This window comes from Cetorhinus maximus, chromosome 3, assembly GCF_964194155.1.
Source record: "Cetorhinus maximus chromosome 3, sCetMax3.hap1.1, whole genome shotgun sequence".
In the NCBI taxonomy this organism is placed as follows: Eukaryota; Metazoa; Chordata; class Chondrichthyes; order Lamniformes; family Cetorhinidae; genus Cetorhinus; species Cetorhinus maximus.
Window position 1 is genome coordinate 58,322,321 of NC_135881.1, and position 12,612 is coordinate 58,334,932.

At 41.3% G+C, this 12,612-nt stretch overlaps 1 protein-coding gene across 2 annotated transcripts in view; it reads left to right on the top strand.

The window, feature by feature from the left end:
* steap2 (STEAP family member 2, metalloreductase) overlaps nucleotides 1-12,612 on the top strand; it is a 117,085-nt gene that overhangs the window by 54,001 nt on the left and 50,472 nt on the right. For both annotated transcript variants that reach the window (XM_078538417.1, XM_078538418.1), the window contains 3 exons: nucleotides 75-149; nucleotides 1,935-2,442; nucleotides 11,836-12,363. In XM_078538417.1, coding sequence (XP_078394543.1) covers nucleotides 1,951-2,442; nucleotides 11,836-12,363 — 1,020 coding nt within the window. In that variant the 5' untranslated portion in view covers nucleotides 75-149; nucleotides 1,935-1,950. The remainder of the gene's footprint in view (nucleotides 1-74; nucleotides 150-1,934; nucleotides 2,443-11,835; nucleotides 12,364-12,612) is intronic.

A 12,612-nucleotide genomic window follows, 5' to 3' on the forward strand; every position in this document is an offset into this window, starting at 1 on the left:
GACAAGAAAGCATTTCTCAAAGTCATATATGCAAACATCCTAACGTTAATAATGGCCTCTTTTTTTCCTATCAGATCACATTTCCATTAGGCATATCCAGTATTTATCCGGGGAGATCAGTAAAAGAGGTGGTGTGGCTTTACAGTGAGGTCAGTAAGCAATTCCTGTATTAGTCTTTCTAGAAAGCAGCATTCTGGTCATAGTTAGATGCATTTTGTTGTCTTTTGTTGTTTCTCTTTGCTTTTTAGTAAATTAAAATATTTGATCATTTTGAGGTAAGTAATTTTTCCTGTATGCTTACATTTTTCAATAACCATTTCTTTTTATAAAAAAATGTAATAATCAGCTGAGGGTGATATGATTTATAATTATAAACCTGAGAATCCGTATCTGTACATTGATGTATTTTCAATGTAAATGCCTGAAGAATTCAAATCAAATGCTGCATTTAGCCTCCTGCTTGTATAAATGTTGCTGTGAAGCTGTACTGTTTTGTGTCTTGCATTTATTTAGCAATTAATATTTCCATCGCTAACCAGTTTTATGCCAAGTTTAACATAGAACCTGTTTCAAGAATTATTAGTGAACATGCTGTGCTTATGGTGTACAAAGAGTGTAATAAAAAATGGATCTTCTGCTGTGTGTTTTGAAGTTACACTACAGTGGCTGAATTAGAAAGCATTTATCATAAAGTCTAGAGTATAAAAGACACATGTTATGTTATGCTTGTGATGCTTTAAAGCAAAAAGCACTAGACGATCTAAAAAAGATTGAAAGCGTAGCTTCTCAAACCAGTGTTTCAGTGCTTACTGACCATTTTCATTATAGCTTTTGTATTCTTGACCCCATCATTCTGAAAAATAGCCTAAATGTAAATTATTTAATGTGCTGTTGCTATTTGTAGAATTTTCTGTGTAAAAGGCTGAGATGGTTGGTTCTAGTCAAGAGGCTTTCATTACAGAGTTGGTTTTGAAGTCAATGTAAGCAGTTTAATAAAAAGCTAGGAGTAATACCCTCTGTCGAATAGGTTGCAATAGTGAAGTCCAATATGGGATTGGAGATCTATGAAATGCCCATGGTAAATTTAAAATGAACGTACAAGTAACATTTTTAAAGTAACGTTCATTTCTTCGGAAAAGTAAAATTCATATTTTTTTTCTTTATTCTTTCATGGGAGGTGGGTGTCACCAACAAGGCTAACATTTGTTGCCCATCCCTATCCGTCCAGCCCATTGATGTGGGTCTGGAGTCACATGTAGACCAGAGCAGGTAGGGACGGCAGATTTCCTTCCCTAAAGGACATTAGTAAACCCGATGGGTTTTTGCAACAATCAATGATAGTTTCATGGTCACTATTACTGAGGTTAGCTATATATTCCAGATTTAATTATTTAAATGTAAATTCCACTAGCTGCCATATGGGATTTTCTTATCTGAAATATTATTTTAGATATCCACATCAAAATAAAGTGGTAGAATTCATGCAGGTAATCAAATGTCTAATCCCTAACTAGGGATCCCGAATCCCTAGTTCAGTGGGTGGAAGGGATTGGAGTGCATCACATCATTAGCAGCCCAGGAATGTCTGTGTACGAGTGGGGGTAAGTGAGTAGAGTTATAATTCATATAACCTCAAGAAAAAGGAAAAAGCGGAATGTGACTGATCCCTAGTGGAATACATGACCAATCCTTTGTGGTTTTGTGAAGTATAACTTCTGCTTTTGGAGTTACCCTTTTAAAATCCTATTTTTGAATTTCAGCCAAATTACAGCTCCTTTTAATTTCAACGTGATTCAAAACGTTTCTCGCAAATATTCTGCCAAATCTGTCATTTATCCTTATGCAAATAATCAAATATATAAATAAGTGAAGCAACTGTGAGATGTTCATGAATTAAAATATTTTTTCTTCTCTCCTCTCCCCCATCATAACAGTTTCTATCTTTCAGCAATGGACTCCATCGCCATCATGAGGAATGCGAAAGATGCTAGTGAGACCTTCTTACCAAATGGCATGAGCGGCTTTAAGGAAGCACCCAAGTCTGCCATAGGGATTTTAGGAAGTGGAGATTTTGCAAAATCATTGGCGATCAGATTTATCAGATCTGGCTACTCTGTTGTAATAGGGAGCAGAAACCCCAAACGAGCTGTTGGGTTCTTCCCTCCTCTTGTTGATATCGTGCATCAGGAGGATGCTGTTATGAAAACCAATCTCATATTTGTTGCTATGCATCGAGAGCACTATGCTTCCTTGTGGGACCTCAAGCACTTAATGGTAGGCAAAATCCTTGTGGATGTGAGTAACAATGTGCGAATAAACCAGTACCCAGAAGCCAATGCAGAGTATCTTGCTTCACTATTCCCAGATTCCACGGTGGTAAAAGGCTTTAATGTAATATCTGCCTGGTCGTTGCAATTTGGTCCAAAAGATGGTAACCGACAGGTAGGAATATGCTATATTCGCTGTTTCAAATCAGTCTTAAAAATGTGGTCAGTATCTGACCAATTACTACCTGAATTAACAAATGGGTTACAATGATAAGAATAACCTACTTCTAAAAATACTGAGAATTCAGTATTCATCAAACTTGACCTCCTAAATTCAGATATATAGCCCTATTTTGTCATAGAGACTTGTTTTAAATAGATTTTATTCACCTGCGAAATAAATTACCTCAGTGTTTTGTAAAATTGGCTTTAGCCTATAACATGTCTCAATGTAGGAGTCACTAAAGCATATGTAAGCAGAGATGTACAATTTAATGCAGTAAAAGTGCAGTTTGCTTCCCCATCTATTTGGCCTGTGGAGCAGTTAGTAATCTTTTCTTCCCTTCTCCACATAACTACAATTAAAATATTATACCCATCTGGCTCACTAATGTGCTTCAGGAGAGGAAATCTGCCATCCTAACCCTGTCTGGCCTCCGTGTGACTCCAGACCCACATCAATGTGGTTGTCTCGTAACTGCGCTCTGAAATGGCCCGGCAAGCCACTCAACACCAGGGATGGGCAAAAATTGCTGGCCTTGCCAACGATATTCATTCTCAAGAACTAATTTTTAAAAATTAAAATATTCCAACTACTTTTTTTCTACTTATTATCAAGTAATGAGTTTGCACTGTGCTGTCATGCCGCACAGTGATGAAACTGGGTCATATATTTTTATCCATCATATGGTTTGCAGATGTAGAGAAATGTTTTTGATCAGTATTCAGGTTAATAGAATTTGCTGTTATGTATTGCCACGGATGCTGATTCTTGTTGGTAAAATTAAATTATTTTTAGTAATTGATCATTTAGCTAACAGTTCACTTTATTCCATTAGCATAAAAAGTAACTTTCGATTATCTAGCATCCTTCATATTGTCAGGGTCTCCCAAAGTGCTTCACTGCCAATGATGTAGTGTGAGGTGTCTCAGAATGCGATAGCCAGTTTGCACACAGCAAGATCCCACACACGGCAGTGAACAAATATTGTGTTTCAGTTCTTCTGGTTGAAGGATAGTAATTTGTCGAACTCTGGGAGCCCTGCTTTTTGAATATTGTCATGGGAAGTTTTAGGCCCAGCTGACGATACATATGAGGCCTCAGTTTACTATCTCATCCGAAAGACAGGATTGTCAGCCTGGATTATGTGCTGAAGTCTCTTGGGTGGGGTTTGAACCCCTGACCACCTGATTCAAGCAAGAGTGTTACTATTGAGCTAAGGCTGATGCCTAAAGCAGATAATAAAGGGAGAAATTTTATGTAACCAGTGCGAAAGTCATTTTACTATAAGGCCAAACTGCATATTGTAAATTGAGCTAAATTTAAAGCTGCATTATTTTGTAAATGGTAAACCTCTAGAGACTAAGTATAAGTAGATAATGTTTTCAATTGATCCTGTATCAGAGCACATTAACAAAGCTTTAATCAATAATAAAATGTATAGTTCTTACTCTGGCATGAATAAAATGCGTATTGTTTATTGGACTCAAACCAGCCTTATTCGGGCCCACATTTTATTGGTGATTTTTAAAAACATTTGTGAACTTGCTGCCTTGATTTATTATAAATTTGTCTAAATCCTTCCATTACAGGCATACACTGAATTACTGTGAGATTTCCTTGAAAATGCATTTGATGTTAATTAAAAACAGCTCTCTACCACTTCTGATCAAGTCACGTGTTTAGTCATAGGTGACAAATTGGCAAGTTGGTCGCAACACTCCTGTTGTCAACAGTGAAAACTTGTGAATGATATTAACTAACGTTAAGATAACATAATGTACTTGATAACAATATCTGGTTCACGTTCCAATGCAGTAACACTTTGAGGAATGAGATTACATTAACCCCCCAAATTTCACTGATGCAATTTTATGCCATCTCAACTCCTCAGTCTTTTATTGTCCTGTAACATAGTGCAGGCAATACGTTGTCTTGTATGTAATATACATTCAGATATCCATGCTTGTAACTTTGCATTTTCTCTCTTCTTTTCCTGAAGATTACTGGCTTGTATTTTACAGTCAATGGGTACCCTCCAGCACCTCCCCTAAGTTAAAATTCTTCATGGGCAGAAATTTCCCCCGGTCGGGGGGGGAAGTTGATGGGCGGGTGCGTGCAGGCACGCTTCCGATCAGCACCCCCAATCGGAGGCGCACCGCAATTTTACGTGGCCATTGACAGGTCGGTGGGGGCACAGCTGATTTTGCTGCGCCCCCGCCTTCCAGAAAATTTAAATGGGGCGCGGTGATGTCGGGGGTTCCGCCTAACGTCATCCTGTGTCATTTTACGCGTCGGCGAGCAGGCCCCACCCCCTGCTCCCCTTCAGTAAAATCCTACCCCATGTGTGGGCTTCAACAATGAGTGCCATAGGCACATTACAACATTGCTGTCCTCGTGGCTAGAATTTTCAGCTCGGCGAGCAGGGGCGGGGCCCACTCGCCGAGGCGTAAAATGATGTGCCCGCCAAACTGTCAAAGGCTTATTAAGGCCATTTTAAAACTAATTAAAGTAATAAACTGAGCTGCCTGTCCAACCTTAAAGTCGGCGGGCAGGCGAAGAGCCCAGGCGGCCTTCGCTTTTTTCATGGAACCTCATTCACGGGCGGGATGAGGTTTCATGAAGTGTTTATAAATTGAATAAAAATTTTTATAAAAATTCATTGACATGTCCCAGCTCATGTGATACTGTCACATGAGGGGACGTCTTAAAATTTTTTCTTTTCTTTATTTAAAATTTTAAACTAATCTCCCTGAGGCACTTCTGTGCCTCAGGGAGATTTCTGCGCTCTTTCGTGCACATGCAAAAGACCGCAGGCCCCAACTCAGGGTTCCCCACCCGCTCAGTGCTTCCGGGCTCACGTCATGTTGGGCAGGCCTTAATTGGCCCGCCCACTTAAAATGGCGGTGTGGACCCAATCGGGTTCGCGCCCGCCCCCATACAACCCCCCTGACAGAGGGAAAATTCTCCCCAATGTCTGCACACATACAAAAAGCGTTAGATAGTGCTCGAGGGTGGGAAACCTGCCCTTCACTGCCACCAGTTCAGAAATGCTGGCATTAATTCCAGGGTCTCTACAGCAATATGAATGAGATCAGCTACTTTAACACAGACCTAGCATCAAACCTGGAATCGTTATTATTTTATTGTTCAGTCCCACATTGCATGTGTCTTTAATATTTCTCTTTCAAGTACACAAACTAAACTAAAAAGCATTTTATTTTTACACAAAATATGCATGTTGTAGATGGTACTTCATAAAAAATAAGATAATGGGGTTAAACAAATAGTAAGATAAAAGCAAAATACTGCTGGAAATCTGAAATAAAAACAGAAAATTCTGGAAAAGCTCAGCAGGTCTGGCAGCATCTGTGGAGGGAGAAACACCGTTAATGTTTTGAGTCCGTATGACTCTTCTTCAGAGCTAAAGAGAAGTAGAAATGTGATGGATTTTATACTTTTGAAGAGGGGGTGGAGCAGATGGAGCAAAATAGAAGGTCAGGGATAGGTGGGAGTTCAGGAGAGATTGACAACGATGTCATGGACACAAGACAAACAGAGTGTTAATGGTAATGTTAAAGATTAAAGAATGTGCTGATATTGGCATAAAGGTAAGATAGCAGAATGTGTTAATAGCAGAACAAGGATCAGCACTCTGTGAAAGCACAGCTTAGAAACAAGTGACAGGTTGAGTGTGTACACATGGTGGCGCATGGCACTGAATGTGGATCTCAGGATGCGGCAGGAACAGCAGTCCGAGGAACGTTGTATGTCCCAGAGATGCCTGTAATCCTGGCTGGATTCGAAACATAAGGGATGGAACTTCAGTTGGAATCTATGTGGGGTAAGTTGGAGATGGAGAAAGTTGCTGAGGAAGGAAATGTGGCTGTGGAAGTGAGTTTTGGTAAACACCTTGTCAAACACCTGGAGGGAAATGGAAAGTAATGAAGGTGAACAGGGTGAAAGAGACAAACGGAAATCCTGTCGGAGAGAAGAGCAGTACTTCTTCAAGGTGGCATTCCTGGAAGAGAAGTGGCAGTGAATTAAGCACTAAGATAAACGCAAAATACTGCGGATGCTGGAACTCTGAAATAAAAACAGAAAATGTTGAAAAAGCTCAGCAACAAAAAATGAGTTTTTCCATATGCAGCAAGATCTGGACATCATTCAGGCTTGGCCTGATAAGTGGCAAATGACATTCAGGCCTCACAGTGTCAGGCAATGACTATCTTCAACAAGAGAGAATCTAACCATCTCCCTTTGACATTCAATCGCATTACCATCACTGAATCCCCCACTATCAACATCCTGGGGGTTAGCACTGACCAAAAACTGAACTGAACTAGTCATATAAATACTGTGACTACAAGAGCAGGTCAGAGGCAGGAATCCTGCAGCGAGTAACTCATTTCCTGACTTTCCAAAGTCTGTCCACCATCTACAAGGCGTGTGATGGAACACTCTCCACTTGCCTGGATGCATGTGGCTCCAACAACACTTAAGAAGCTCAACACCGTACAAGGCAAAGCATCACTCCTCCCAGCAACAATGTGGCTGAAATGTGTACCATCTACAAGGTGCACTGCAGCAGCTCCCTGAGTAGGACCCTGAGGGGCCTTGACAGGGTGGGTGTGTAAGAGGATGTCTCCTCTTGCAGGAAAATCTAGAACTAGGGGTCACTATTTAAAAATAAGGGCTCACCCATTTAAGGCAGAGATGCGAAGAATTTTTTTCGCTGAGGATCATGAGTCTTTGGAACTCTCTTCTTCAAAAGTCCAGGGAAGCAGAGTCTTAGCATATTTTTAAGGCAGTGGTAGATAGTTTCTTGATAAGCAAGGAGGTGAAAGGTTATCAGGGGTTGGTGGGAACGTGGAGTTGAGGTTACAATCACATCAGCCATAATCTTAATGAATGGCGGGGCAGGTTCAAGGGGCCGAGTGGCCTACTCCTGCTCCTAATTCATAAGTTTGTAACTCACCAAGTCTCCTTCAAAAGCATCTTCAAAACACATGATCTCTACCACCTAGAAGGACCACCATCATCTGCAACTTCGCCTCCTAGCCACACACCATCCTGACTTGGAACTGTATCACCATTCCTTCACTGTCCCTGGATCAAAGTCCTGGAACTCCCTTTTTAACAGCACTATGGGAGTTCCTACACCGCATGGACTGCAGTAGTTGAAGGCGATTCACCACCACCTTCTCAAGGGCAATTAGGGATGGGCAATAAATGCTGGCCTAGCCACCAGCGCCCACATCCCATGAAACAATTTTTAAAAAGACTTCATTTTTTCTAAAAAACGGAAGCAACTCAGCCTTGAATCCATTGCGAAATGGTATTGGTTTGGCTGCGACAAGTTCCTGCTGTTTCTGGTATTTAACAGAAACCTCCACTTGTCCCTTACAAGACCACAAGTCATCAGGGGACAATAGAGGGCCAAAAAGCTCCATCTGTTGGATATTCCCACTTCCTTTTATTACTAGAGGCTGGCACACTGAGTGAGGTGAGATGGAAGGTCCTCAGGATGATGTGGGGGTGGACCTATTATTTGTGGGGATAGGGAGAAAGATAAGCAATGGAAGAACTGTGCAATAAACCGAAGAATAAATTGTAATGTGGAGGACAGCTGGAAAAGCTGTTGTCATGGGTAAGGAGGAATATATGTGCCTGATTTTTTTTAAGACTCATAGTCCAGATTTCAGAAATAATTAATCACAAAATACCAATAAATTATTCATACTAGAGAAGAGTGATTAGGGCCTGTGATTTACAGGAAGTAGCGCTAGCAACATAGGTGGATTCTTCAGTATGAACTAAATAGATATCCAAACTCATGTCACATTCAATCCTGTTAATCTGGGCATGTCACTCTGTATCTATAGTTTTTCCTGGTTTCTCAAAAATCCAAATGCTGTGGCCCCAAAAGCCCCTTCGCCCTTCCAACATAATGCAAAGTTTAGACTCCAGTATTGCATTACAGGTAGAAGGGTTAAAAGGAAATATAAATAGGGTGGGTAATTATGATTAGAGCTGTTTGCTCATGTACAACGTAAATATCAACATGGACTGGCTTTGCAGAATGGCTTGTTTCTGTGGTGTAGCTTCTAATTATTACTCCCAGTGTAACTGTGTCACTGCCCAAGGTTGGAATATTCAGCCGTTTGGCCTGTTGCAGGTGGAGCCTCTGCCCACCCCAAACAAAGCCATCAGGGCAAACAGGACGTGGTACTGCTTACACTTGGTGAGACCAGGAGTACTTTTTAAAATTAATTTTATGGGATGTGGGCATTGCTGGCTAGACCAGCATTTATTGCCCATCCCTCATTGCCCTTCAGAAGGTGGTGCTGAGCTGCCTTCTTGAGCTGCTGCAGTCCATGTGGTGTAAGTGCACCCACTGTGCTATTAGGGAGGGAGTTCCAGGATTTTGACCCAGCGACAGTGAAGGAACGAAGATATATTTGCAAGTCAGGATGGTGAGTCGCTTGGAGGGGAACTTCCAGGTGGTGATGTTCCCATCTGTCTGCTGCCCTTGTCCTTTTAGATGGTAGTGGTCGTGGGTTTGGAAGGTGCTGTCTAAGGAGCCTCGGTGAGTTCCTGATAACTGGTGGAAATGGGGCCTATGCAAGGGATGTTAGAGTGGGGATGGTACCAGACTGGGATAGTGAGTTGAAACCCCCAGGTTTTTTTGTTTAATTACAGAAAGTGTGGCATCCATGTACCCAGAACATGTACTAGCTTATTTGAGTGTGTGACTATGCCACATTCAGGGACTTTTTGCTGGAACCATACCTACTATTGCCCCTTTTCATGACTGCATGGTCAACACTTTGATTTGACAACATTAAGCAATGCCCAGGAACAATTTGAACATGCTGTGCACAAAGATGAACAATTAGTAAAGCATAGTGCTTTCTCTCTCAGTGACATATCAAGGTTACAGTTAAGTGCAGTTACAATACATTTAAGTCAAGTCTTTAGCAACCTTGCATTGTCCAGTAGTTTTCTTTCTCACCTGCTTCCAGCTTTGGACCACAGGGAAGATGACATTTACTTATATTTTGTCACCTTCATCCATGCTGCTTCTTATAGCAGAATGGCTTTCATCACCAAAAAGAATAAATCCCCTGCAGCCGGATTCCAGCGCGATAAACGGTTGTTATCCCATGTCTTCCTCAGCCCTTTTTGACCCTTCAGTTGCAGGCCTTTATGACTGCATGCGATAATCATTGGTGCACCTGATAATCCATCCCATGGTGCTCCTTAGCACAACATGTGCTGAGTCTGGTGATGCCAATTATTTATTAAAATGAACAACTCTTACATCACAGTGCTGAGTCAATGTGACAACACCATAGGTGTACTACTAGACCAGAATAGCATTAATCTCCCAATAGTGACTATCAAGCACTTGTTGAACACATGAAAAACAGCCTATTCCTAAGCAAAGTCCTATGTTCTGCTTTAAACAACATTTTTCAAATATACCCTCAGAACTTCACCTCTTGTACCAATGTGAAGATTACTGTTTTTCAGATTTCATAAAATATCAAAGCATGCGGACAGGCTTTTCAGTCCATCAAGTCTCCTATCTTTGTTTTTTTTTCCATGTGAAACATCTAGTCTAATTCTACTCTCATCACATACCTCACACCATTTCTAATATTTATCTTCTTTTTCAAACTACTATCCAGTTTCCTTTTAAGAATAGTTCTTCGATAAGAGTTTGTGGCAGATATTCTGTTTTCTAACCACGCTCTTTATAAAAGATATTTTTTCTGCCAACGCCTTACCTCAATCTATTATTACAACCTATCATGCTACTTATTTTTCAGCTCTAGTGAAAGGAAGATCTTGCATTTATATAGTACCTTTCATGGCCACAGGAAGTCCTAAAGCATTTACAGTCAGTTAATTGATTTTTAAAGTGTTATGAATGTCATGACCTAAGAAATATGGCAACCACTTTGCACCCTGCAGGATCCCACAAACAGCAATGTGGTAATGGCCAGATAATTTGTTTTTTGGGACTGGATTTTCAAATTGGGATTGGTAACCCAACATCCATATGAATTCCAGTTCCCAACCCCACATCTGACTGAACTCTGTCGCTCTTGCTACACTATTTATAAATGCTAATGCCCTAATGGGGCAGTAGGTGAGCTCGGTGCCCAATTAGTGGCTCTGGACACCATCAGGGGGCGGAAATTGCATGCCAGTGTCAGCGGCAAAGGCAGGCAACAGCCATGTTGAGGCCTGCCATTGCCGCTGCCTTGCCGAATATAGCAGGTAGCTCATTGGAGGGCCAGAAGGATAATGGTTTGATAATTAGGGCAACCAGGCCAAACTAAGGTAACGCGCATGTTCTGCCACAGATTAGCCGAGGACCCAATAACTTTTAATATGACAAGAATTTTTTTTGGCCCCATGGGGAACCCAACATCTGTGAACTAACATGCACCAGGCTGTTCAGGTTTGCCAAAATCAGATTTAAAAAATGCCTTCCTGAATGCCCCAGACGCACCTTGGTCAGCTTCCATTTTACTTATGTTCACTCCAAGGAGGGTGCTATGTAGTAACCCAGTATGTATGTCCTTGGCATATACTAACTCCCCAGTCAGATATAAACCCTGTGGTACTGTTGCCTCCCCATTTTTCACTGACCGTTTCGGCTTGGGCATTTAGCTAAATGGTCAGTGGAACATCATCAGGCTGGATGGCTGGAAAGTTCTACTCAATCACCTGGGTTGACACACTTTGCACACCGCATTGATATGTTGACCATATTTATGTGCTCAAGTTCTGGAGTGGGATTGAAACAATGATGTTTGATTGCTAAACTTTGTTGATACACATTGGGTTGGCTTGAGATGACAGTCTCAAAGTACAAAGGGTACATTCTCCACAAAAGCAAAATACTGTGGATGCTGAAAATACTGAGCAGATTGGGCAACATGTGTGGCGATAGAAACAGAGTTAATATTTCAGATTGTCCTTTTGTCAGATGAATTCTGCTCCATTTCCTAATGTTAGACCCATCTTTCTGATCACATGTCCTCACTAAAGAGAGTAGAACAAAATCTACTCTTAATTTTTCAAATACTCAAAAGTGCCTCATCTATTGTCACTTCCTTCTTTGTGTTATCGTTTGCTGTGATATGGCAAAGTGACTTGATCAGCTGTGATACTGGGATTTAATTCATTGCATGTAATGGGAAAATATTTTAGCTTGTAGAAGGACAATATGAAAAGAAGGCTGTGTTTGATGATGGCATTAAAAAACGCTGCCTTTGATGAAAAACAGTTTGGGATTTGCTGAAACTTGCTTTGTTGTCTGTTGTCCATCAGATATACATTTGCAGCAATGTGGTGGAAGCCCGACAACAGATAATCGAACTTGCTCGGCAGCTGGACTTTATCCCAGTTGACATGGGAGCGTTGGCTTCAGCGAAGGAGATAGAAAACATGCCCCTGCATCTCTTTACCCTCTGGAAAGGCCCTGTGCTTGTGGCAATTGGCTTATCCATATTCTTCTATATATATTCATTCATCCGAGACATTGTTCACCCCTATGTGAAGAACAGACAGAGTGACTTCTATAAAATTCCAATTGAAATTGTGAACAAAACCTTGCCTGTAGTTGCTATTACCCTCCTGTCGCTCGTGTACCTAGCAGGATTGCTGGCGTCTGCTTTTCAGCTGAATTCTGGAACTAAATATCGCCGATTTCCTGCCTGGCTGGAACATTGGCTGCAGTGTCGCAAACAGCTGGGGCTTTTGAGTTTCTTTTTTGCCTCTGTTCACACTGTGTACAGTCTCTGCCTTCCAATGCGACGCTCAGAACGATACTTCTTCCTCAACATGGCCTATCAGCAGGTAAAACAATTTGAGCCTCTCTTTTCTTTTTAAATGCTTCTGTTGTTGACCTTATTTCTTCCTTCCATTTCCTGACATTATGTTACCAGGCTAATTTGTTGTCTCCTTTTTCACCCTGGCACAGGGCCTGGCATCTGCTATGGCCGGGCAACTGGCCAATTCCCAGGGCGCTTATACTGCTGCTGTGAACTGGCTCCCACGACACATAGTAAGGTGGCCTGGTGAAAATAGCTTAACAGATTTCCACTC